Source organism: Mya arenaria, chromosome 4 (genome assembly GCF_026914265.1).
Source record: "Mya arenaria isolate MELC-2E11 chromosome 4, ASM2691426v1".
In the NCBI taxonomy this organism is placed as follows: Eukaryota; Metazoa; Mollusca; class Bivalvia; order Myida; family Myidae; genus Mya; species Mya arenaria.
This window is the reverse complement of record NC_069125.1, coordinates 56,358,233-56,386,097: the sequence shown is the minus strand read 5'-3', so window position 1 is coordinate 56,386,097 and position 27,865 is coordinate 56,358,233. Positions and strand designations below refer to the sequence as shown.

At 35.2% G+C, this 27,865-nt stretch overlaps 3 protein-coding genes across 6 annotated transcripts; 2 read left to right on the top strand and 1 right to left on the bottom strand.

Annotated features, from left to right (window-relative positions):
- Nucleotides 1–420: 420 nt before the first annotated feature.
- Nucleotides 421–17,535, bottom strand: LOC128230296 (COMM domain-containing protein 9-like). Of its 4 annotated transcripts, XM_052942452.1 has the most exons (7): nucleotides 17,444–17,535; nucleotides 16,624–16,841; nucleotides 5,239–5,370; nucleotides 4,839–4,923; nucleotides 4,303–4,392; nucleotides 1,775–1,878; nucleotides 421–1,236 (listed from the first exon to the last, which is right to left on the bottom strand). In XM_052942452.1, the coding sequence occupies exons 2-7, from the start codon at nucleotides 16,792–16,794 to the stop codon at nucleotides 1,096–1,098; spliced, it is 723 nt and encodes a 240-aa protein (XP_052798412.1). In that variant the 5' UTR covers nucleotides 16,795–16,841; nucleotides 17,444–17,535; the 3' UTR covers nucleotides 421–1,095. The 4 variants fall into 4 exon arrangements, with proteins under 4 accessions (XP_052798412.1, XP_052798414.1, XP_052798413.1 ...); XM_052942454.1 differs by lacking the exons at nucleotides 16,624–16,841; nucleotides 17,444–17,535 and adding an exon at nucleotides 11,057–11,172; XM_052942453.1 differs by lacking the exons at nucleotides 16,624–16,841; nucleotides 17,444–17,535 and adding an exon at nucleotides 8,925–9,048.
- On the top strand, nucleotides 11,175–13,202 carry LOC128230297 (uncharacterized). Its single transcript, XM_052942455.1, has 4 exons — nucleotides 11,175–11,303; nucleotides 11,671–11,776; nucleotides 12,252–12,357; nucleotides 12,908–13,202. The coding sequence occupies exons 1-4, from the start codon at nucleotides 11,290–11,292 to the stop codon at nucleotides 13,030–13,032; spliced, it is 351 nt and encodes a 116-aa protein (XP_052798415.1). The 5' UTR covers nucleotides 11,175–11,289; the 3' UTR covers nucleotides 13,033–13,202.
- Nucleotides 17,526–27,475, top strand: LOC128230295 (F-box only protein 30-like). The gene is made up of 4 exons (XM_052942449.1): nucleotides 17,526–17,628; nucleotides 21,674–23,354; nucleotides 23,988–24,157; nucleotides 24,637–27,475. Exons 2-3 carry the CDS (start codon nucleotides 21,717–21,719, stop codon nucleotides 24,135–24,137), a joined length of 1,788 nt encoding a protein of 595 aa, XP_052798409.1. The 5' UTR covers nucleotides 17,526–17,628; nucleotides 21,674–21,716; the 3' UTR covers nucleotides 24,138–24,157; nucleotides 24,637–27,475.
- Nucleotides 27,476–27,865: the final 390 nt, after the last annotated feature.

Below are 27,865 nucleotides of genomic sequence, written 5' to 3'. Positions count from 1 at the left end.
GAACATTAAATTTGACCTGGGACGATAGTGCAATACTGTATACAACTTCTTGAAATAATGCCTTCAAACATCAGTGAATATTGACCAAATAGTGACATCATTGTTTACCTTCATGGCAAGTTCTTTGAAAATCCTATAATGCATGGTCAAGAATCAACCCGGGCAAGGATAATTGCAACCTTTGACCTCTAAGCTATACCTTGATCTTTGGTGTACAGAATTTGGTCTTGTGTATGACACGCCCCTGATCATGGTGACTCTTCATGGCAAGTTTTTTGAAAATCCTATGATGCATGTTCAAGATAAAGCCCACATATTGTTAAATCCGGACAGACGCATGCACATAAACAGAACCGCCATTGTGACAACTATGTCTCGCTCAATGTAAATATGGTTTCACCACACTCATAACACGATCACTATAAATAACTGTTTTATTATATAATATTGTTTCATCCAGGTAATATCGACTTATTTGATTATTTTTGATAACTTTGTATTGACTTAATTATCAAATGTTTTAAACATCGACTTTTGAGGGTTAACATTAACAGTCTCCACAATGGCATCCAGATATTTATTTTATTATACAGAACTACCTTGGTTAGGTCAGCAATTGTTGTCTTTGATTTGACAAGGAGTGAACCAAATCATTTCAACTATTAAGTGAATTTCCCCGCATCATAATGACGTCATATGATACTTTTTCCAGTCTAGAAGTTATTTTTCCTGCGTTATTATGACGTTTTATGATAAACTGTTTCTTGTCTTTAAATAGACAGGTCAATATAGCGTTCTATTCTATCCATGAGAATTGCTCCTCGTCCAATCATTGACAGTTTATTTAAAGATCATGTTAGAATATAATTTATTGCACTGATCTATACATTTACATAAAAAAATAGCATTATTTTTTCATCCATCAAAAAGGTGTTAACATGTATGAACTTTTCCTGCAGTGATATGAGGAGTAATGACATTCCACTGCGTTATTTTGGCATCTGTGGAATATACTTTCATTCACAAGCACTATACACTGTCACACTGGTCAGAGGTTAATAAATAACACATTGTCTTCTGGTGTAGAAGCTCACACTATCTGTTGGCAACAGATGAGAGTTGGTCCCGTATCTTGGACAGTCCGTCCAACATGGTGTCGAGCGTCTCCTTGGACAGTTCCACATTGACAGTGGATACGTCAGCTACCTGATCCACACGTAGAGGGTTCTCCTGCACCTGGAATGTATTCAGAGTAGCTTGTCATTCTTATTTAAAGCCACATGTTTTCCATGAATAACTCATAAACAAAGCCCTTTTAAAGGATAATCTCTCAATTCAGCTGGCATATGGTGTAATTTCTAATATAATTTAACTGATACAGAACTATTTCACTGTTTTCACACGCAAATAAAAAAGTGTTATAAAATGTATTACAACGATAACAGTGCATGCAGTTGCTTGAGCTTAACGATTATTGAATTCACTGACATGTGAGGGGCATAGCTCACCAAATATTTTAGCCGGAGTGAGAAGCCATTCTATACATTTAAAAGAATTGTCACTGTTAATAACAACACAATGTTTTGTTTGAATGTCTTGAACATTTACAAAATAATGGCAAAGTGTTTTTTTTCTTGTCCATTTATGATGCACCCCCACCACTAAAACAAATGTTGATTTGATCCCAAGAGATGGCACTGCGAAGGTTTATGCTATCTATTATAAGACAGAAAAAGGTATGTGGTTTTTTCAAGGCCACTCATGCAGACTGTACCTTCATTTGCAGTATACATGTGGGCACAGACATTCTTGCAATGGAGTCAGAAGATGTCTTGATATCCACTCGCCAGTCAAAGTCAACCATCCTCGGTAGAGAAACTGAAACATTAATTTATAACATACATACACATGCGTATTAAATGTTTGTAATTATGTCTCTCCCCTCACACAGGCATAGGGAACATTTTGATGTTGCACTGGCCATCTGTCTGTCGAGATGGATGTCACAAAGTTTGACCGCGTGAAATCTCTAAACTACTGGCAGGATTTTGATGGGAAATCACAGGAATGATAAGTATCAAGCCTCACACGCAGTGACATTCACATTGGCATGTTCCATTAAGGTATTTTTTCATGGAATTGTGGCCCTTCAATTTTTTTTATAGTCCATGCAAAATCTCAAAGGATTTTAATGAAACATCACAGAAATATAAACTGTAACCAAGAAACGTAGAGCTGTAGCTGTCTTATGCAGCTTTGTCTATGAGATAAATATATATCAAAGCGCTTAAAGCGTTGAATGGCTTTCGGCCTGCAACGTTTCATGTTATTGTTAAACATATTTATTAACATAAACATCTAAAGATAGTATATGCTCGCTCATAATTTCCTTCGAGTTTAATGTTGATTCTCAATGAGATCATGAAGTATAAGTCACTTGAAATGTGGAATACGTCAAATAGTTACTTATAAGGTATGGTGTAATACTCAGTACCATATAAACCTTATCTGGAGCTTTTGTTTCATAAACAATGCACTGCCACGGATAAAGCATTAAGGAATTTTTAGTAAAATCTACTCTACACACCAAACTTGACTTGAGGCGTTTTTAATTTTCTAACTGGGTATGCTAGCTTAACCAAATGCATCCCAACAAAATGCATTGGACATATTAATAAGGTTTATGATTAAGACTTTGTTCTACAATGCCATATACCTCTGGGTCAAATCACCCACATACTATTTCTTCCCTGTATGCTTTATGTACATGTATCTTAATAATACCCTCAACATATGTCACTCCTGGACAAAATTAACAGATTTATATCAGTTGTGTTTTTAAATATGCATATGTATTATGCTACATACTAACGATATTGGACTAAAATTACTGTGACAAAGTAAGAAATATTCACACACTTTCCGTTCCATTCGGCATTACATGACTATGACAAAAATTGTAGCAGGTTGATAGCCTGACAACGCTTTACGCGGTTTGATTTGAATTGTAAAAGTGTATAATATTCATTTAGTAATGCTTAAAAGGTTGTTAGCATGTACTTACACGAGAGAATAGTTTTATGCGACACACATTTTACAAACACAATTAAAAACTAACAATCTCAATAGAATATGTCAAGTAATAGCCAATTTAGGCAATTTAAAACAAAGAAATTATACTTATGAAAAAAAATGGTTGTAGGATAAAATGAAGTATCATAATTTCATTTAAAACATTATGGTTTGATATCTTACGCCTAATTAGCGTTTAATTGCATCATAATACGATCCATATTTTTCCGTCTTTTAATGACTTCTCAGAGTTTGTTACCGGCGAATAAACCTGTCGGAATGTGATGAGTCACATTCTATTCTTAACTACAATGTACATGTAGATATTATTGGTCCTCGGCCGAAGCAAAATCTAAACACAGGTATACAATACATGTGTTTATTGGATTCAGTATGCATTCATTTTGCAACTATTTGCAGATTCTGCTTTTCGATTTTGCGTTCTGTAACTCACTGATATCAAAATATATATCAATTGCGTTATATTACGCAAATCGCAGCTTTTTCATACTATATTAACCACATAACATGTACTGAAGACTCATTTAAGCGCTATTTATGGCAAGCTAATAAATATGCAGAACGCAGTCCGTAGCAATTAGAGCAGATTGCTTATCAGGTATTTCCGATGTAAATGTTAATGTAAATTAGGTCGGTGACCACCACAGTTCTAACCGCGCTGGGGTTGATACGCCCGTCCGTGCATTAATTCGCTTAAAGTTAGAAATGTTATGTCGATCTGCCAATGCGATTTCCGAGATACGGTTATAAAAGACAGCAGGCCTAGCGTAATAACTGATGATTATGCATGATTGATGAAATGCATGTCAAATAACGAATAACCATATGGGCCATAACTTGTATTGTGGGGATCAGATTAATTGATCTCCTTAATATGCATTAACATTTTTGAGATATGACCGAAAGTCCAAACATGCCCTAAGGCTCTTACCAACCTTTTTAAGTCAATCAGGGACAAAAAATGCATTGAGAATCATACATTGTTAAACTAAATTTTCTTATGGCCCTGAACACTTGTTTCAAGTCAAAATGTATTAACGCTTTTGTGATATGACCAAACATATCCACTTGTTGAACAAAAACACACCAGGGCAAGTAGAAGCTCTTCTTGTCCTCTGAGTAGTCAAGCTAAAAGCTTATTAAACATTGCTTATGCAAACTAGACAAGCCAGTATAAAAAATGAGTACATGAAATATAAACACACAAACCTTGGTTATTTATGGCCTGGGCTTTCCAAGTAGCCATATTCTGTATGATGATCTTTGCCAGGAGGTCTCGCAAACTTGTATGGAAATCGCCTAAAATAACCACTCTTGTTTATTACTTCTGTGAAATTCTATTTATAAATACTGCTCACGCAACTAATTTTAAATCAAACAGGAGTCCTATTCATAGAGAACCTTATTGGTACTACCTAAGTCATAACAGGAAATAATTCGTTTTCTTCAATTTTAAGCTTGATTTGATAATTCCCAGAGTAATATTGAATTACGGATAATTGAAAACAATTTTAATGAAGTGGAAATCTTACTGCACTTGTTGACCTTTAACATATTTCATATTATGACATTAAGTTGGTTACACAAATCATTTCATTAAGTGTGTCTGTCTTATTCCCTATTTCCTTAGGTAAAGCAGAGGACTTAGACTGGTTTCAATAAACAGGTTTAAATTAATGTATTCAAGATGTACTAATAATGTTCATCCACAGTGAACACAATAGGAAAACAAATGTTCCACCCACTTGGGAATAGCCTAATGAGGTCTGCCGGATCTGTGGATCCCTGGAACACTGCATTCTTCATGAGGGCTCCAGCAGCAGTCAACAACTGCAGGTATACAAGAACAGCAATTCTGTACATATCAATCAAATTATTAGTAATACTTCTCTCCCTTGTACTGTACATTAGGTGACATGCAATTTTCCAATAAACGGACTACTTTATTACACACAAGTATATTTTTAGATAAAAAGGGGATTTTATACAATTATGAATTAAAACATGATTACGATGCAGTCAAGCTGCAAAATGTTTTACCTGTGTGGTTATAAAATATTCACAAAATTTATGAAGGAAGTTAAATATTGTGAATACATTTAGTATCTATCAATCAGAGTTGCTTCCCCTAGCCCAATTCAATACCTTTCTAGCTTGATCCATGGTGACGCCATATTCTTGAACTAGGTTATTGAGGACTGACTCTGGAACTTTCTGCCTGTCTCTGTACAGAAATCCCCACTGGCATGTTCTGAGTACAACGTCTTTTGATGGGGCCTGCAAGAGATTAATGCATAAATAGTTTTATTCATTATTAAACATCCTAGAAATTCTAAAATTAACCACCATAAAGATTGGTTTGAATAATAAATGAGAAATGAAATTGGTGAAGAGTTCCCAGAGCTTCACTCTATAATGGTATAATTTGCAAGGTAGCTACTATGCAGCACTACTAAATGCTTCTCTATTATATTGATAAAAGCATTTTTTGGTGTTATACTGATAATGTCATATTTGCTATTATATTGATATTGTTATATAATTCCGTTAAAAATCCATCTATTATGTTATATTGGCACAAGTATTGCTGCATTTCGGAATGTATTATGTAAGCAATGTTCTGTCATTGGATTCAGCACTTCATGGCTTTCATGAGTTATGAATTATAACAATATTTCATTCATTTTTTTAAAAATTAAAATTCCTCATGTTTTTCTTAAATACTATTTTGTACATAGTTATTGACATCAATGTTCAATCCATATCACTAATATTATTTATTTTCTTACTAGAAAGATCGATGAGAAATAAATCTACTAGTCAAGATTGAAATACAACCAGAACAAATAATTGTCTGTGATCTATTTCACCCAGATTTAAAACTGAGGCACTCCCCCATTTACCAGGTAGGTGATAAAACTAATTAGCCCTTGGCAGAAAAACATCCCTTAACTCCTATTAATTCCAGGGAAATGTTGCATCAAAGGTGCCAGTTAACAAATCAATTCCTATATCACCATGACAACATGTATGAACACTTCATGACTTTGATATAGGACTTATAGTATTTACTACTTATAGAAGAAATTTACTGTTTTGCTTGTTTCATCTTTTAGTAAAAATTATTAAGGTGCCTGGACATCTTAAAAAAATACTTTCATATTCAAATTAAGAAAAAAAACAGTAATTAGTACACTGAAGGATATCATGCTCAATAGATTATTTCTGTATTTTTAATATTAATACAGTACTGTCAATAAAATTCAACATGGAGCAAAAGGTTTAAATGCATGCAGGTAGTGGTACTCTCTAACAGACATTAAATTTGGCATATTGATGCCCATTCCTTCAGTACTAAACAAACAAAAGAGCCCACAGCAAGGGAAACAAAGAAAGAAACAACATCCACAGTATTTGCTGTCTGTCTACAGCAGGGGGCCACCTGGCCAGTCTGTCAATTGATCCGACTTATTGATTTATTAGCTCTTTGAAAACAAACAACCCTATCAAAAGCCCTATCTTGCTATGTGTGGCCACACCACTTATTGATGATGTAAGATGACATCACAGATATGATGTAATAGTATGGCAAGTGGCACCAGGCACAAGCTCCTCAATGAAAGGTAACAAAGATTGACAAGTGGTTTAACAGGTACTTGTACTTGTAGTGTACCATATTCAATTACCTAGTCTGCTTTCAAAGATACCAGGGTATCTGAAACTCATGAAAATCGATGGCTTCAGCATTATGGGATAATGCAAGTACCAGTATATTCCACTACTGTCTATACATGTTTATTGCAAACTAGTGGAAACTCCATGTGCTTGTCCATGAAATGCTATGGGCATTCAACTGTCAACCATAATGGTCACATTACTTGGTGTGACAGAGCCTGGACACATAACAAACCCCCATTGAAAGATGGAGACAAATCAATTACTGGGGACAACACAATTTATGCAATAATGACAACCACTCTTTAAAACTGCAATAAAATTCATAATAATCATTACTTTAACAGAATGATTGACTGTTTTGTTGACAGTTTTACAATCTGAATGATTACATGAAGTAAGTGTATTTATTTAACGTGTACATTGATCCGTATGTTCGGAAATTGAATTTTACAAGAAGAGGTTTTTCATATAAACCACGATGATTGAAATATTATTATATTAAATTCATTTATATTCATCTGTAACTTTTTGAAATAGACTACAAATACAGAAAGATGGCCAAAACACATCAAGCCATAATTAAGCTGCCCAAAAGGTTTATTTAGTGCAGGTTTAAAGACATAGTTTAGAGTTGAATTTAACTTTGTGAGCTCAATAAACTATTTCATCAATTCAAAACCTCTACACAGTCATAGGGCAGAGTTTAGCGGGTTGTAAGGAGCACCATCCATTCATTGATGAACAAAGCCTTTGTGCTCCACCACTGGGTTTATTTCCCGCCTTTTCACCTATTGGCCATTATCAAATATTTTTCCCTCCAGGCATGACAATCGATACTATGTAGTTTGATAGTTGTAGTACATGATGTAAATGACTGTTAACAAAATAAACTTTCACATCTTCATAGGTAGATAATCATCTGTGTATGATATCAAAATCTTGGGCAACAATTAACATATGAAGTGAAACGATTTAAATATGGAGCGTCTTTATCTATTGAATCTCATTTCAAATATTTATAACAGATATCCAATTCGATGATATTTAGATATCTTGATTAATTAAATCTAGAGTCTGTAAACCACTCTATCTATAAAGAAGTAACGCCCATCAACCTGATTCATCATTTACAGAAATACTGAGTCACACATACAAAACAACAGGAAAACATCTACCAGTAAATACTGAAATATTAACATATTTCAGCAAAAACAAGCGAAATCTTAGAAGTACAAGCTTTCAAATCTTTGTGTATTGTATCAGTGTACTCTCATCATAGTTATCAGTTGGAGGATCTAGCTAACATATGCATGCTTATTTGTGGTATGGTTTTACATAAGGAAGTGAAATATGATGCCCCACTTGAAGATGTTTCTGTCTTAAGGAATTCTAAAATATTCATATTGTTTGTCGCCTTTTTCACAAAAAAAATATCCAAACATTTAAATAGGTTTAAGAATTTTAAGGTGATTGAAATGGACAAACATTGATCATAATATTACAGTGGTTTCTTGTTACATGTAAATCATCACAGAGCAAACATTGGCAAAACTGCTAAATGGAATCTGTGGCAACTGTATTGATCGCTAATATCTGTCTCATACTAAATTTACAAAAATCCATAGGCTTTCTTCTTCAAGACTCTTTGACCTAGATGCAGTTCTAACAGTTTATTGACAACTGAATCAATTAGTAGCACTATTAAATAGTATGTTACTAGGCAAGAGCAAGGGTAGGTACACATAAAAGATTTAGGGTGAAATAAAAAGGTTTACAAGTTAACACAAATAGTTCAAACTGACATACCAACACTTGTAAGTCAATGAAGAAATACACAGGAACAAACTTAATTAAATCATCAATGAATCAGATGGAAAAAATTAGCATCCTGGTGAAAGCTTATGCAGGAGTTCCTTTAACCATGTTTGTGATGTTTATGATTTATAAGCATTTGATTTTCACTGAAATAGGGTCAGTCATCCAACTGAGCTAGGTTGCACCAGCATGCAAGTTAATAAAGGCAGTTTTGAACTATGTCTTAAGTTAATCAAGGGGCACATTTTGACAAATATTTTAGCAAAATTACTTATACTTGCTAGTAATATGTGTTTGGTCATAGCAAACCAAGTGTTCATTATCCCAAGTGACATTACCGAGGTTAGCGTTTTGGCACAATGCTGACAACAACACAATTGTATAATTATATCCCTTTTTTGAAAAACAATGACAAGCTTCATACAAAAACCAAACGGCTTGAATTTTTTATAATGCTGTAAAATACTACTTTGAATAAAGAGGCTTGTTATATTTAACCGCAAACACTTCACCTAAGTGTGTCAAAATCACACAATAATATTGTCTGTATGACTAAATGGGCAAAAATAAATAATTTCCTGTTTTCCAACTATTTTATGTTTATTTTTAAGAAATGAACTACAGAATGCCATGTCATACTGGTATGGATGCCTGGATGGTTTTTTTTTCTATTTAATAATGATTTGAAAATGTAACACATCTTATATTTCAAACCACAGTTATGCACCTGTGACCAATATTAAACTTGCTTCCAGAATGCACCATTTATTTAACTCTTTCCATCATAGATACACCTTTATACTTCTCTAAACAAAGCCTCATATATATATATATCCATGCCTTTTTACTCTAAGTTTTACAGCAATGGGATAGCTAAGAGCTGCCAATGTCACCACTCTTTTATGAAGGAAAGAGTGAAAGCTTTACCCCTGGCCATGGTTGGCAGGGGGTGGGCATATAGTGATATAGTGAACTTAAGACAGCGGGAGATTCCTTAGCCAGTTGGGGGGGGGGGGGGGGGGGGGGTGGTAGCCTCCTTTAAAAAAGGACAACTGAATATGCTGCAACTACTATCAATATGTCTTATATGATGTCAATTGGACGATTGGAGGTAGTGCCTATTCGGCTTATCAAGATCTTCATTGAGCACAAGGCCAACATATTGATGCTGCAATTATTCCAAAAACATTAGGACATAGCTTGGGTAATGCCTCCAAAAAGCAGGGTCTCATAGGACCTAGTAACATTGCCCCCACAGATAAATGTTTGGCTCGTTGATACACCACTTCTTGCAAAACACAGAGCTCCTTATTTACATTGCTGGAGGCCATAATAAACACTTCCTATTATTGTTCTTTAAACATATTGCCAAACAGTCTCAATTCAAGGAAGTTTCAATAATTTGATATATAAATTCATGTCCACAACTGTTGTGTTTACATAATCAAACCACTAGCGGATTAAGGGTGGCCCAGCAAGCGCACACACCATTAATGTCCAAGATTACTTTTTATGGCAACATCAGAGAAAAAGTAAGTAAATGCACCACATTAGACTTAAAATTGTTAAGATTTTCGTAGTCGAGTACACCTATACATGTTAACCCCACTGTCAATTTTTTCAACAATTTAAATTTAAGTTCTAAGGGAGGATGTTTAAAGGTTGGGCCCTTAAGTTATGCACCCTATGACATTAATTTCTGGATACGCACCTTGGAACAGGGCTTATTTGTCATGAAAGTTAAGTAGTGAAAAAATGAATCTTTGACACTAAGATCATTTCAATTTATGACATTTAACTAAGACCTTTATTAAAAAGTGATTTTCAAGGACACAGACAGACTACCAAAGTGGGCTATCCATCTACATTTATCATAAAGTGGCCTCATATGATATATACAATTGTAGACCTATTCCAGTGCGATAATTATGCCATTTTGTTTAATTTTTGCAGTAAGACCCTTACCGCAGTCATTGAAAATAGCCCGGATTCTTAAAGTTATACTTGGCATTACATTTTTGAACAAGCCCTGCTATATAAAATCTAGAATTTGCATAAGCCCAGAAAGCATTTTACCAGTGCAGGGCGTGTGCTTATTTCAACAACTGTTTCCCTTGGACTTAGCTTTGTAATAAGTATTAACTGAATTGCAATCATTTACATCAAGGGACTGGTCAACTGTAAGCCAAAAGCATGTTTGTCTATCTCTGTTATTATTTGATGTGATATTTGATGTAAAGCAAATAATTTATGAGCTCAAAACAAATAACTTAACTGCTCATGCCTCAAGGTACCCTCCCCTCCACCTAGAATATTTCAGGCATGCTCTACCACGAGATACCGACTTTATGAGAATCAGTCATAATGTCATATTTATTTATTAATCAATATGTTCCTTAATGTGCTATATTGGGCAACTAATGTTATAGTTTTATTTTGTTTTAATCACTTAAATGTTCAAAAGTTTCACCTGTGTCAAAATAGTCAAATCTGTAAACACAACGGCTGCCATATTTGCATCACGTGATTAAAGCGCCACCACTACCGGAGGTTTATTTTTATAAGCCAATGAAATCATACCATTTTCCTCTGTGACGTCAGGAATATTTAGCGTATCGGCGGGAAGTTCAGTCGTCTGTTCAAGAGGGAAAACTGACGCACGTTTTTGTTTGAAAGGCTTATTTATTAATAACCGGATCAAAGATGCCTTCTGAAAAGTATGTTTTTCATCTTAATATGCCAATGTTTCCATAGTACGTGTACGATTGTTCAAATATTCTTATTGTTTATGATAATGCGGCATTTCACGTCAAATTAAGATGCACGCTGATTGTTTTCTTTGTTTCCGCTTTCAGCGAATCTTATGTAGGTCACAATCATAATGAGATTGAGGATATTGGATACATTTAGGTTGTCAAAAGGATGATGGCGTCGTTATATTTTTTACGTGCTTGCATTGTTTTATACTTCTGAGTGGGTTTTTAAATTATTAAGTCGGGAACTCTACCGTATAAAACAAAGCGTCTGCATGATGTGCTGCAGACGACAACAAAAGCGGAAGTAATACTTAATTTTACTTTCCAGGGAAGAAGTTCAGACTGTCACGGAATCGAAGGAAACTACTGAAACTCCAGAAATTAAAACTAAAACAGTCGAGGATGTTAAGAGAGCCGTTGAAGAGGCAGAGAAGGTAATTGTTTATCGAATTAACTCTTTGTTGAAACTAAAACTGATCATATCTGATCGGAATCTCGATTTATCGATAAAGGTAGTTGCAATTTGTTGAGGGCATAGTTGAGAGTTGATGACACAAGTGCGAAAAGATTCGTGAGATGTTTAGACTTGATAATATATTTTTTTGTTGAAGTTTTCATTGCATGTTTACGGATTTTAATATTATTAATATGATATAATTCACGGTATTTCAGTGAATAAGATAGAAGTATTCTAAATTTGTTTTTAGCTAGTTTCTATCAATTTGGAAGGTTATGTGTTACAGGTAAAAAAGTTTATTATTACACATAATGTAGAATTATGTGGTTTTGGTTTGTGATATTTCACATTGAAGTCATGTGGGTTTGTCGACCTTTTTGACTCGAATTATAAGAATAAACTCTGAATTTCTATCTGGTCTAGTTGAACAACACATCTTTTTGCACATTTAGGAGCAAGAGGACACTGCCGAGGCTGAATCCACAGAAACAAAGGAGGAGAATGGCTCAAGTCAAAAAGATGAAGAAAATGTGAACCAGAATGCCACAGAATCAACTGGTGGGTGTCTTTTGAAAAACATTACAATACTGATGGAACTTCAGTGCCCTGTGGATGGTGTTGTAAAACAGTTCACTAAATTCAAAAAGTAAAAAAAAATAATCTAGAAATGTTTGATGACGTTTTGTTGCAGTTGTATCGCTAGACCTCGTCATTATGACGTAAAAGTGAACTCGAATGAGGAATTTGAAGATGTCTAAATATTGTTAAATACCAGCAATATGTTGTATAGTTTGCTGAAATTCAGTCATTAATCGGAAACAGTATGACATCTTTTATCTTGTGTAGTCCTTGAAGGAATAACATTGGCGAGACCATATGAAGTGCAACCATTACCTTTCCTCTGTCAGGTCGCCATGCCATCCTTATTCTTGTTAAAAATGTCCCTGTTGACATTGCATTAAGAGTTTTATAGTCGTCGTTGGTGTATATTATTTCGTGGCGATGAGCAAGTTCGATCATCACACGCCTCGAATAAATTGTACAGTATTGTAATCAAGCAATGTACTATCAAATACCATTTAAACTTTTCTGACTTGATACATTTCAGACGCGGAGAAGAGATCGTTAGACGAGGAGGAGGCTGACAATGAGGAATCCAGTCCAACAAAGAAGACGAAGACTGAGGACGCCAAAGAGGACACCGATCAAACAGAAGAAAATAAAGATTCTTAGAGACCTACTTTTTATCATGTGATCATATCATTAATTTTACCATTGTTTTAGTCTCAGTTTTTGAGAAGTTGTTCATTATCCGTATTTAAATCACGTGCAGCCAAATTTTGTCCATGTTGGATGCTGGTTTTATTTAGTATATTTGTGGAATAAATGTCGTATGAAAGGTATTATATTGTTCATTCTGCATCATTTACGATCAGTGATACTCTGACCGGTCGGTTGAGAAATTGTAAATGTCGATCTAATGCGTCCTGCTTCGAAAAAGTATTGATTCAACTTTATCGGGGCCTTGACGGGGAAAATTGGGAGACCTTTCGGAAGAATTAAGGCATTCAAGTTCATTGTTTCATGTATTGGTAGATATTCATAGTGAATTTGACCCGACAAGTTGCTCACAAGTTAACGCGTATACAGTCGATGGTCGGAAGCGAGTAAATGTATGGCATTATGCATATGATTCAGCATGCTTGCCATAGGAAGTTCGACAAAGGTCTGAAACGTTTCATTGAGAATCTAACCGTTGATAACAAAAGGTACTAGACCGCTCCCAGGGCTATAAGAGAAAGGGTACAAACACTTGTTCAAGAATTCTTTAAGAAGCGAACTCCGAGGTCGCACGACACTGGTAACGAACATCGCGCATTGTCAACTTGAGACTTGTAAGTATTGGCCATGACCCTGGCAGAAATGGTCATACCTTTTGATATATTCGAAAGAAACCAAACCCGATATGAATTGATAGGCATGTTCTGCTCGGAATGTGGCAATCGGAAATGCAAGAAAATTTGTCTCTCGAAAACGACATTTACCTTTTTAAACCACAAATGGATCCGATAGTGTGGCCCTCTCTAGCAATACATCTGGAAAAAAACTAGGAGATAACGAGGAATTTTTCAAGCAGAAAACTAGGAATACTGAGAAAAACTTGTCAAGGTTACTACTGCTTCACTCTCAAATTACCTTGCATATATATATGTGCGTGTGAAGGTCAAACTATGTATCAGTTACAAGAAACCACTACTGCCAGTAGCATAGGCAAGACATTTTTTTCTGCAAGGCGACAGGTCAGAAAATCCTCCAATGCATGAAACTGATCATTGATGAACACTCGCCCGCCTGTCAATATACAATCTAATAATATGTTGCTTTTTCTCTGAACACGTGATTATTGAAGAGGAAAACATACACAATTTAATATATATACATATTTTCAATGGCTATCAACCTTATTATTTGCTGATAAAAAACATATTACAGTAGTAGTATGATTGTACCTCCTCAATATAATCGAGTTCGAGGTTCTGACGTTAATTGTACTCGGATAATTTTGATCACCGTTGTGACACAACGGCACAAACGTCACCACTGCCCGTGGCATAGGACAAGTGCACGCTTATACTTTAAGTTATCACACCAACGCTATCACTCGGCATAAGACATGTGTACTCTTAGACTTTAAAGCCTCATGACATCTCCGTTAATGACCAGGAATCGGGCACCATTATTTTTGTATAACAGAAGTTGCTCATTCCAATTGGCAACTTCATTGGTAATTCTGCAGCTGTGTTTGTGCTCGTGTCGAACTGCAGCACGCGCCTGGTCTCCTCAAAGTTTCCGTCCTCCCCACCAAAAACAACCAGCTTGTCACCGAATGCCGCGACGGCAAAACCCTTCATTGGCGTGTTAGGAATTTTGCATACTTTTTCACATACTTTTTCATGCTTTGTTTTTTCACAAATTTGATAAACTTCACCTTTATGGACTACAAACGTGATATCGTTAACAACTACAGCGGAAAATGTGTTACACTTAGCAGGTACCGGCAAAGATATTTGAAAGTTCCAACTTATCGACGAGGATGTGTCAAAACACTGGATTTTATCACATGGCAAATTCGCTGGTTTACTGGAGTTCTGCGAGACAGCGCAACCCCCAAGAAGATATATTATCCTTCGAATAACAACAGACCTTGCTCCTGCCACAGAAAAGGAGATAGTGCCATGGTCCTTATGCCATTGCATAGTTGAAGTGCTGTATTTATAAACGCTGCAGTTCGCCTCTGGTTCTTCTCTTGAAATCCCTGACAACACAAAGATATCTTGACCAACCGTCACCATTGTATGTTGCTCTCTACCTACAGGGAGATCATTAAGCCTTTCCCAACGACCTTGTTCTTCGTCAAAGAACAAGAACTGTTTTGGCTTAGTACCTCCACTGAGGTAGAGCAAACTGCCACGCGCACATATTGCGTATCTGTAACCAAGGTCAGTCGGAGGAGCATTATCTACTGAATACCAATTTTGTTTCATATAATTCAGGACTGTTAAACTACCCTTTTCACGATTTGCACCTCCAACCACCACTAACCACTCACAAAGCTCGGACACTCTTCCAGTTTCACCCATCTGACCTGTAATGATTGTGGGCTGAGACTCTTTGATAAAATAAAACTCGCACGCCCCATCCCACATTCTTTTCCTTTCTTTAACAATGTCGCTGTTCACATTCCCCAACGCTGAATCGCTATCATCAGTTTGCAACGTCGCACCGAGAATATCCTTGTTCTCCACGTTTTGTGCCTTTAGTAAAACAGATATCAATGATCGTGCATCCTGCTCTGATGGTTCTTCCTGCGCAATAAACCAGACCCATCCCGCTGTACACTTTACAGTTCCACTGCAATTGAGAAATACTTCACCCAACAAATCTTTAAACCGCCCAAAAGCAACCTGCCCGATCGCATCAGTCGTGATGAACATTCCAAAATTCTGAATAACAATTGATTTAGCTGCCTCTGCTATTTGATGTATTTCAAATAACTTTGCAATTTGCCAGATTTCCAGACTGATTTCAGGGCTGATGCCACGAGAGAGAAAATCTTCACATTCGACAGACAGCGTGCTGAGTTGTAGAAAGTTTGCAGCGTGGAATAATTCTGGAACTGACTCAGTCTTGATGACGTCTCGGCGTCCTGTGTAAATGAACTGCAGGAGGCGTTCGGTTGTTTCTTCAGTAAAGGGCAGATTGGCTGAGTTGGACATCGCTTCCTATTAAAATTGAACATGTTCAATATAATCACAAGGAATATTTATACACACATCCTATTATAACAGGACGCTTTTCAGGCGGACGTCCTGTATCATGAGCGTGACGTCGAGTTCGGTGTGTAAACGCCAAGGCTGTGGTCGAAACCAGACACCGAACAAGACGTGATACAGCTCTTCAGAAAAGCGTCCTTTCGTATTATTCCTTTTAATATTTCGATCATGTTTAAAGTAACGGAACTGCACTTAATTTTTACCTGACAGTTCCCAGCCTGATTAAGTGCATTTTCTTGGGGGAAAACAAGTCAGCAATCGAACACATTCGAAATAATTTCTTTAGGAAATAAATATGTTTCTGATAAAAATGTTACTGAAAATTAAGATAGTATTGTAAAAAAAGGTGTCTGTAAAGGTATAACGCAACATATGCTACTATGATGATACGGACTAGCTTGATAGGGCGTGCTGAATGTTCACTGTAAGTGTTTGGTTAAATGTCAGATTTCATGAATCATTGAAAGTTCATTCAGCTAGTTAAGAGTACCTGCATATCGCTGCTGAACATCGTTTGAAAGAACGGTGAGGTGGCAGCGAGGACCGCCTTGTGACAGGGAAACACCTTCATGTTGTCAGCAACAATTGTGAAGTCTGTGTACTGCCCTGAGAGCCGGAGAGTCTCTAAGCCATTGCTTAGCGCTTCCCGCTGCAGATTCATTGTTTGATTGTGGCTGTGTTCACTTCTTCGACGTAACCAAGGTCCATCTGAAGTTAATACAATTTACTTCAAGTTATAATACATAAACATGATCACGTGTACATAATTACATGTAAAACCGGGTACGCCCATCATTTTAACCGGCTTTTGCTATTGTTAAATTAAACCATTAATAACAACCGTTTATCAATGATGTGCTGTATTTGATGCATTTTAATTGTGTTTATGCTTGCGACAATATGAATTAAACAACAAAAGTGTTGGGTTTTTTAAAAACAAAACAAAAAAAAACAAATATGCATTTAAAAATACCGCGGGCCACCGAAGCATATATCGTCGCCTAACTGACAATGGCTACGTGCATGTATCACGGTTACAAACATTACAATACTGTATATCCAAAACGTTAACATTTCAACGCGTAACATTTTAGTAAGTAAAATTGAAAAGACAAAGCAATTTTGATGATATTGATTTCCGCAGCACGTTCGCACCTTTGGCACTTCGATAACAAAAAGCGAAATGAAAAGTAGCCTGCGAAATAACTCCAATAAAACAGTTTTCTGAGAGCCACACAGAAGCAAAGTATGGTTTAATAAACTGAGTATTTTTTCCTGCATGTAAAATGTGTTTTCTCCACAAAACTCACGTTCTCAACAAAAAACCCAGCCAAAGCAATAAACGGTTAATCAGTTTTTCGGCCATCGCTGTGCCCAGGTGGGATCATTCTCATCAAGAGAGACACAGTTATCCGCACCGGTCATGAACTTCCGGAATTGATGGAAGGACAGATTGTTGATTATTCATCTTGAAATGTTATTGACTGATTAACAGGTAAATTACGACAAGAAACTTTATCCGGTTGTTAAGAAATTATATTTTATTATAGAACATAATTACACTTACTTTTTTTTCCATAGATCTTTAATAGTTCTTATAAGATAAAAAATGTTCAGAAAAAAGTTTATTACACTTACAGTATCACAGGCGCTAGTCACATAATCAATTTTTTTACAAAATCGGCCTATATATGTATATTCAGATATATCTTATTATAGTATATAGCACATATAGAACATTAAAAAAGTTTGTTTCGAGCACCTGGGGTTACAATGTATTAAAGGTTGTTATTATTATTACAGCCTAGTTAGGCTCAACACTCTTTCAGCTGTTCAGTCTTCAGTAGTGTTGTGGTGGGAATCGGTTCCAATTTGACTATCGATATACTGCTCAACTCAAGTAACCGATTGTCGATAGTACAATCAGTTTCTGACAGTATCTGAGTTTTATTAAAATCTAATAATCTTTAACTAGATACTAATGTTGCTTCCAGCCATATCATTAACGATAACAACTTAACACTTTTGAGTATATAAATGAACCCATATATATGTATATCTGAATCTGATTGACAAAAAACTCTAATAATTAATGTCTGTTTAGGTTGGCTAGACTAGTACCAGACTCATACATGCCATATCCCCCGGGGGGGGGGGGAATGATATTTATTATTTTTAGAAGATTTCACATCAGGTAATAATGACAAAGTGAAACCACAGTATGTGAGTAAAACTGAATGTTAAGAAACAACTCCACAAGGTTGAAATAACTGTCTAAAAAAAGGTTTGATAAATGCCAAAAGGAAACTTACAACAAGGGATCAATTAATTTGAAATAATGATCGAAGGCAAAGAAATATTACTCTTTTGGAAAAGGAAGAAATAAATAATATTTATTCCATTCTCTTATTGTCTGAACTTCATCATAGCTGATGTCATAAGCATAGTATTAAGCAGAATTTTTTTAAAAGAATTGGAGGAAGGGATATTTAATTTAATTGTCTCAAAAACATATCATTCCAATGACATTTTGTTCTGCAAGTGCATTACAGTATGACATTGCACTGTATCATAAGAATATGAGAAATTCTGTATAATGAAATAGTTTAAGGTTTTCATATCAAAATAGATGTGAGTACATTTTTTTTGTACTTGCGTCTACAAATAATTTGAAATTTTGCCAACTTGGACCTGCTAAAAAATCCCCCCTGAATACTACCAAAATCCCCCTGACTTTTCAGCCTTTCTAAACAAATCCCCCTGAATGGTCTCCAGAAAATATGGCATGTATTTAGACTTAAGTTTGGCCATTTAAAAAACATGTAATTATAATGTGTGGCGGCAGAAACCCACACTTTTGTTACATATGGTTTTCAGGGACTTTTAAATGAGTACACTCTGGACTCAAAAGCATGGTATTTTGCATGCAGGAAATCAAGAGTTTTTCATACGTGCACAGTTGTTCAATATTATTTGGGAGTTATTTACACATCAAGTGTGAACACTACTGGTAATATGTTCTACCCATGGTTAGATCTGTCGCAATATGTTCATGTTATAATATATGTATCTACTTGTGAAAGTTTATACAAAAACATTACATGTACTAAACTTCGAAAATTATAGTCATTGCGATTCAAATGACATGATATATTAAACTTAAAACAGAACAAAGCAATTTTGCAAACAATCAAATTTGTCCACAATATTATAAAGTTAAATAAGTAATTATATAGTTAAATAAGTATGCTATGGGTAATTCGAGCATATTGAATCAGTCTATGAAGAGCTTGGAAAATGTTAGAAATTGTGTTTAATTGAAGTAATACGAGGGTCAAGGTCGTAAAGTTTTCGGACTCTGCTTATGATATGGAGACTTTTAACTTTAAAACCCCCAAAAATACAAAAGTAAGGTAGACAAATACATCGTATCCCCGGATATGCATCCGTGCAGCAATTGCCAGTTTCTGCCTCGAAGCTCACCCTTTAACATAGGGAACAACGCAAAATCCATGGGGGCCAGGTATGGACTGTATGGAGGATGCTGCAGACGCTTATATCCAAGGAAGGCAATTGTCATTAGTGTATCCTCGGCCTGATGACTTTGCCCGTTGTCCTGGTGAAAAATCAAATTCTCTTAATCGGCACATGGACGCTTCTTCCGTATGCCATTGGTAAAGTCCCGGCACATTATCTGGAATAATTTCATTAAAAATCCATTTAACATTTTTGACATTTTCACTTAATCACAGTTTATTTATAATGACAATATCGAAGAAACATTACATTTAATATGCTGAATTTTATTCATTTTTAATTGTTCCATGGCTCAAATCCATGGTGGATGCTATTTCGTCAACCGAAATTTAACATGTTACGGCAGAATTTTGCTGAATGTTTGCTGACCAGCTCTTGGGTTCTTGTCTTTTAGTTCATCTCTGCTGTCGGGGATGCGCCGATGCTATTCAAAGACTAGTGTTCGGCTGACCTTATTAGGGTCCTTTTCCATAAATTTAAACGTTTCTGTAGGAGTCATTCCTGCACTTGCTCAAAACATTATCCCTGCACGTTGCTCGGTACGAAATGACGTCTGTATTTTTTTCATTGCAACTGTTGAGGGGTAGCGATACACAACTTGTGATTTCTCAATTGTTATAACTGATATGGCGTTTATAACACTTACGCACCAAATTATTAAAGATTCGATAGAAAATACATTTATGTTTTGTTTCTAAGTATGTAAGATTTCAAACTGTTCCGTAACACCTAAACAACATTAATAAATTTAAATAAAAACATATTTTTTGTATCCATAACTATAACGTGTCAGATTTTAATATCACTGAGTATTTAAACTAGGGATGCAAACAAATGCCAAAACTGATATTCAAATATTCGGTAATTCTTTCAGTCGAATATTCGATTACCAAAATACATATTTTAGAAGATGTAGTTAATTACTATAATTATTCGCTAAAGTAATAGCCGGGGCATTTTTACCCTACCTTGTCGTAGCCAGTACACGCGGCGGATACCGATTTTCCCCAAATGAGCCTTTGATTTTTTTCTCATTATCAGGAAGAAAAAAGGCAATACATTATAAACAAACAAATACGGAATAATTTCAATCCGTAGCCTTTATATTTCTAAACAATGTGAAATTAGTTGGATTACTAGTCAAAGAGCGTTTGCACCAAAGGAGGGCCTTTCCATAGGTTGAGCAGCCTCGTTCTGAGATTGACCTCTTAATTAACTAAATATAGCTATGGAAAACCCAAACCAACTCGGGAACTAGTAAAATAATAAAACGAAAACAAATGTTGATTTGACTCATCTTATGGGAACGATATAGGAAATGTACCCTAAAACGCTATATTATATACATTTGTATTTCAATGCTCGAACATTGTAACGAAACATGGAAAACCGTTTAAAGCACATGTATGTCACAACATTATTGTAGCACATGGTATTCATATCATAACTGCGATTTAGGCTACGTTGCACAACTAATATTCAGCCAAGACAGCACATTGGTGTTAAAGCCAATTCCTAGACAGTTATTGTAACATTAGGGGAACTCTTTATAGTACCCGATGATATGTCCTTAAATGACATATGGCGCATGTTGAGTGTATTGTCATCACATTCACACCTCTGGCATTAGGGGTCTATCGTTGTAAAAACAAGACAAGCGAACTTTATCAACAAAAACAGTGTTGTAGGCAAAAGGTTTTTATTCTCTTTTTTGCACTCTTTTTTCGAATATTCGAATACCGATTTTGACATTCGAATACCAAACCTTTGATCTAATATTCGTTTGCATCCCTAATTTAAACGATTTAATTATAAACGCGAGTTTTATTAGGACAGTCCTGGAACTTTACGACTGACCCTCGTTTAAGGTTTCAACTGCCAGATATGTAAAGTGTGTATGTATTAATAATTATAATCTTATAAGTTTTAAACTTTCTTTTTGGAAGAAACTGCATTTAATGATAATATATATGCTAGAATATATAAGAATAATTGTATTTCAGATGACTGAAACTCAAGCAGTTACTTCTCAAGCATTTTGTCATCATGGCTGTCCATGAACATTGTGAAAACTGCTTTAAAATCAACTGTGTCATCAAGCCGGACAACAGCCAGTCATGCGGTCTGGTGTATTGTCGTTCAGACTGTGGATTCAGATTTCATGTGTGTAAGAGTGAGGAACACAAGCTTGTTTGCATGAAAGAAAAACTGCCATGTATCAATAAAATAAATGGTTGTCCAGTTGTACTAACTAGGGATAAGATATCTGCACATCTGCCAACATGTCCAGCTAGTGTCATTATTTGTAATAGAGAATGGAATCGCTGGCCAATGCATTCACAGGACAAGGGATGGAAGGCTCCAATGCCTTTTAAACATCCTCATATAAAATGTGGTCAATTTGATGTGGCATTTGCCTTGCGGGACCAAAAAATGCTCATAGAATCTAGCAAAACTCCAAAAAAGACGAGACGTATATTGAGGAATTCATTGACACCATGTTATCCTGCTGTTCCAATCCAGTCCCACTCCAGTGTTTTAGACAGTCCAACTAGCGAGACCTCTATGCTTTCTGATGATGAAACAGGAACACCCTGGGATCTACATCAGTCCCCACCTGGCTTACAGAGTACCATTGTCAATCAACTATCTGGTATGCAATCAAGTGAAGAAAGAAATCTCTATGCTGCCTCCAGACAGGCTACTGAGAGTCTCACAAGAGCCCTGGATTATGCAACTGGAAAGCAAGGCCTGAAAAGATTAGCTGAAATTTCAAAACTCAAGTATGATAAATTAGATAAAGAAGAGAAAAATGTTGAACAAATTACTGAGGATATGAAAAACACATCCATATGTGATAGAGGTCATCATGTAAATGACTCCATGTTTGACAATTCATGTAGTGCTAATGGAAGTAGTGAAGATGATGATATGTTGGAGTTGTATGGTATGGAGAAAAAGCTTTATGAAATATTGGGACTGGATTTAACAATGCAGTTTATTTCATCATATCAGCCAAAACCAATGAAGATGTTTACATTTTTATGTGGAAGAGAGTTTAGAAGAGATGAATACCCATGGCATGTGAAAAACTTTCACTGTGATATTCAGTGCAATTTGAATAATTGGTTTGAGCAAAGATGTCCTTTAGCATATCTCGGATGCACCTTTGCCTTTCAAAGACTTGTTCCAAAGTCCCCTAGTGGTAGTATTGTTCACAGCCCAGTATTGAACAGTTTTGGTCTCAGTTTTAGTGAGGAGTATGTGCCTGACAAGGATCACTGTAATGGCCAGCTCACCAATGAAGAGGATATCAGAACAGTTTTTGGAAGAAAGCTTTTACGAGAAGCTACTCCCGAGATTCACACCTCGTATAAATGTGATGCTTCTGTTCATGTTATACCACGATATCGATCTGTATCTCGCGACGTGTCTCCAGTTAAATTTGGTGCTAATGAATATGTTGATGAATATCAGCACTCCTTAGTCGATCTTCCTTTTGAAGTGTTGCAAAACATTGCCCGTCATCTGGATGGTTTCAGTCTGCAACATATGTCAATGACTTGCAAGCTTATACAGAGCGTTTGTTGCAGTCTCCTGGATGAGAAAGGCATTGTCACCCTGGTGTGGGAGAAAACAGCCTCAGATAGTGGCTCTAGTTTTCACTGGGATGTGGCTTACAAGGTATTGAATATTATGGTAATTTTAAGTTTCAAAAGGTATCTGGTAATCATGTTAATAGCAGTAACATGTATTAACATATAAGCATGTACACAAGAATCATTCCCTCTTATGTTTGTCTGTCAGGATGTGTTGTTTTTTGTCGGGAAAGTATTTAGAATTTTAAATGAAACGGGTATCATTTTACCATTTCGTTTCAGTTTTTGTGCAGTGCACTGCAAGGGCTTTTTTCCTAGTTATGGAACAGACACCCTAGCCCTTTTTGTGAGACAAAATATGTGTTTTCAGGACTTTTTCAAACATTTTGAGAACAAATGGAACAACATATAATAAAAGAAGTAAATAAACCCCTCAGAAACCATTTAATTTATCAGAGATTCTCATTTAAATATATAAAAAATAAAAAGATATTTAAATCGAAAATAGGGAATTTCATTTTTGTTTGGGGGTGAAAAAAACATGCCCTAAGGGGAGGAAGGGTATTGGCTACGGCAACGAAGGGTAAAAAAGCCCTAACTGCCATGGAGAAATTGTTGAACACTGATATAACTGTCTTTAACCTCTGAAGTACTTATCTTTGATTGGTTTTGTTAATTGTGTATCCTGCTTAACATATTGTGCAAACCTATTTTTCAGAAATGGCAGTTCAGCACTGGTTTCACTCCTGTTATTGAATGGGATCTGAAGGGGGCAGGGGCTGCCATACAGGAACACCTAAAGATGTGTCCGTATAATCAGGAGGAATACAAAAACATACAAACAGAACCATTTCAAATGTTGCAATAAGACGCCCTTTAGACTACCGGGTATGTATGTTCATCATGATTGAGGCAGGAAATTTTTGAGATTGTAATTATGAACAACCAGATGTATTTCCAGGGGGGCTGTCCCTTTATTAAAAGGAAATTAAAAAATACTCGCACAATTTTATCCCCGCCGAAAGGTGTGGTGTGTGCTTGTGTGTGTGTGTGTGTGTGTGTGCCTCTGGGCATTCTTGTCTTGAACATAACATGAAAAGTATTTGAGATATTGACTTCAAACTTCATATACAGATAGATCACATTGGGTAGAAGTGCAGTGCACAGTAACTTTAACTCTGGGTGCAGTATTATTTAAGTTATTATCCTTTCTTATTGTTTTTATGCACCAGTTTTAAATAAAGTAAAAAAATACTTTAACAAATTGAACCCTTTAAAGCTTCTCATCTTAAAGCATTTTGGAAAATATTCGTAATTAATATGTGTGTGGATTTTTAATTTTCTTTAATATTCTCCTTTCATTACAGAAATGGCTGTTACGTGTTAGCTTGAGCCTGTGTTTATCCATGGAAACTTAGCCAGCTGTATGCTTGCCATGCAGCTTGAAGGTGTGACAGTATAATGCAGGCCAAAAAGTGACCATGTTGAGCTCAGAGGCCTGTACTAGAGCATTTCCTGGCAGAAACTCTTGTCCCAATGCTGATTGGCTTGTAGACCAGTTTATCCTTTAATTTGAACCAACTTAAAAACGACATAATTTTTTATCAATTATCGGATGCTAATTGTTGAATGATGGTACTGATTTAATACTATACTGTTGCGCTATAAAAACATTTTGGAGTACTAGTAATTTATGATTTTATGTTAGTGTTTCTGTTAAATACATGGTTTTTATCTGACTTTGAACTAAAAAATTATCAATCCTATTGTACACTCGCTATAAAAAAATCAAAGCAATTGTAGGCGGATTTTTAGTTTTTCTTATCTGATCTTTATGAAACTTGGTCAGATTATTTCGCAGCAATATATTTAGGACTAGTGTGAAGATTTTAGGACCAGTGTGAAGATGGGTCATCTCGAGTCAAAGAACCATGTCACTAGGTAAAATTAAGAAAAAATCCACTCATAATTTCAACAGTGGAAATACAATCTTCATGAAGCTCAGAATATTTGTTAACATGATATCTGTGAAGGCCAATGTGAATTTGTGTCATCTTGGGTCAAAAATTAGGTCCCTAAATAAAATACTAGTATTTAGACAAAATTTTGTGTCAAAGCATCTTTTTCCTTCATAAATTTGAAAGTCTTCGAGAAACTCAAGATATTTCCGAGCATGAATCGATGATATTTAGGACCATGGATAAAAAATAGAGAGGTCAGCAGCTGTTAATTTTTGCTTCATTGAAAAACCCATCTTGCTGCAAAATCACATTTTTATGAATGAAACATCCAGCTTTAATGCTGTTTCAGCATTACCCGCTTATTATTAGTATATATAGCGATAATAGGAGGTACATAATATATACTGTAGAGTCAATATACAGATTAAAGTAAATGTGGGATGTTGACTGAATCTTGAACATAATTGTGTAAACGGACATTATTTTTACCCCTGTTTGGTGCTGTTCATACAATCAGTAATAATAACTTTTATTTATTTATTTGTTAATTTTAGCTTCTTTGATTATGATGTGAGGCATCAATAATTGTCAGAGTAAAATCAGATATTACAGGAAAATTATTATTCACAATTGCGTGGAAAATTCTTTTCATTACTGAATGGTGCTTGTATTCTCCACAGTGATATATCAGGTATTGTCATATCACTTGTACGTTTTTTAAATAGGAACATTGTTTATTGACATATCAAAATCTTGTTTAATGGTGTATAAATCATGGACGTGGGTCAAAGACCTTTTCTTTTATGTAAAGCCCTTTGTTTTGTGACTTTACATTGAGCATTTGTAGGTCTTGTTTTTATGTAGTGAAATATTTGCAAATATATTTTGATGTAGAACAAATGTGCATACATGCCATATTTTCTGGAGACCATTCAGGGAGATTTGTTCAGAAAGGCTGAAAATTCAGGGGGTTTTTGGTAGTGTTCAGGGGTTTTTTTTAGCAGGTCTAAATTGGGGAAATTTCAAAGTATTTTTAGACGCAAGTACGAAAAAATGTATTCACATTTATTTTGCTATGAAAAACTCTTAACTTTTTAATTATACAGAATTCAATACATTATGTGTGTTTTCTCTTGCATTGAGGTCTTGGTTTGTAACTTTTATTTTTGTGTGGTATTTGTAACATTTTCTTTTTTCTTTATCAAATGATAGTTAACATTGTATCACGGTGTCTCACAAAAAATAATGTTTGTTAGTTTGTCAAAGAAAGACCAATTATTGAATTAATTTCTTTGACATTTTTATTGTATTTTGTTGAATATATTATTTTTTATGGCATACTTGTCGTTTAGAAATAGCTGTGTATGTTATCTTATAATCATATATGTTCAAGTATCAATCATGCTTTATAATTGAACACCTTCAAGTATCAGTCACGCTTTCTGTAAACATAAGCTAGTTTTGCTCAGCATGTGCGAAATTAGACGGAAAACTTGAGTAACATAAATATCTTACTGCACATCAATATAAATTGCACTTGTAGGTTGTAGGCTAATATTCTGTGGGGTTTTTGCTCATCATTGGTTTGTAAAATGAAATGTTTTCATGGGATTCGTAATTTATTATGTCTCCCTGTCTATATTTTATCCTTCAATAATTTTGTGGTATTTATGCTGCACTTGATCTGAAAGCATCAGCAAAATATTGATTTTTATGGAATCGTGTTGTGAAAGACTTAGTGGGAAAAAAACTCTATTTATAAACACTCACTAAAGCATTATACAAATGGTCAGTACTTAAACTGGGACTCTGTGCTTGCCAAAAAACTTTGTTGCAATTTCATAATTATACTCATTTGAACGTGATTTTGTAAATCTGAGCATAAATAATTTTATAGTATTGTTTATGCCACAAAAAAGAGCATTTTTTGTCACATGCTATTTACAAATGGAACTCTAATTTGAACTTTTGATGAGGTTTTATTATTGATTGTTTTTTTTTTATTGCACATACATTTTTTTATGTCTCACTGTATTAAACATGAACAAATTTCTTTAAAGCTATGTGATATGTGATGTGTATGTAAAAAAGAGGTTTGAAAAAAGTATGATATCTCTTTGTTAAATGTGATTATGACGGAGTGAGTCCATATTTATAAACGGAATAGTGGCAATATATATGCATAATCATGTGATTCTTCTTGTTTACACCTTTTATATTTAACGATGCAATAAATAAATTGGAGAACAAAGTTACTAGTTTCTTTATTAAATGAGGACAATTTGTGTTTATGTAGTTACTTGGCTATGCAATGAGGGATTTTAAAATAACTTGTAACACAAATGTTACCATGACAAGATGGTGTGTTGCCTGTAAGGTTTATGCTTGTAGGTCAATGAAAAGGGCCATTGGTCAAAATTGCTTTAATTTAGCTTGTATGGGCTGTAACTTGGCCATGCACTTATGGGTTTTAAAATAACTGTTCACCATAAGATTTTGGCCTGTCTTGTACATACCCATATCTGGAGGTCAAACTTCAAGGTCACACTTAGGGGTCATTGGTCAAGATTCCTAATAATTTTGCTTGCCTGGGCTGAAACATGGCCGTGCGTTGGAGATTTTTAAATAACTTGGC

Coding starts and splice junctions, on each gene's coding strand:
- LOC128230295 (XM_052942449.1), top strand. CDS start 21,717: ATGGCTGTCCATGAACATTGTGAAAACTGCTTTAAAATCAACTGTGTC. Junction 23,355..23,987: donor ACTGGGATGTGGCTTACAAG/GTATTGAATATT, acceptor CCTATTTTTCAG/AAATGGCAGTTCAGCACTGG.
- LOC128230296 (XM_052942450.1), bottom strand. CDS start 16,794: ATGAATCTGCAGCGGGAAGCGCTAAGCAATGGCTTAGAGACTCTCCGG. Junction 16,083..16,623: donor TGTTCAGCAGCGATATGCAG/GTACTCTTAACT, acceptor CAATTTTAATAG/GAAGCGATGTCCAACTCAGC.
- LOC128230297 (XM_052942455.1), top strand. Junction 11,777..12,251: donor CCGTTGAAGAGGCAGAGAAG/GTAATTGTTTAT, acceptor TTGCACATTTAG/GAGCAAGAGGACACTGCCGA. Junction 12,358..12,907: donor GAATGCCACAGAATCAACTG/GTGGGTGTCTTT, acceptor GATACATTTCAG/ACGCGGAGAAGAGATCGTTA.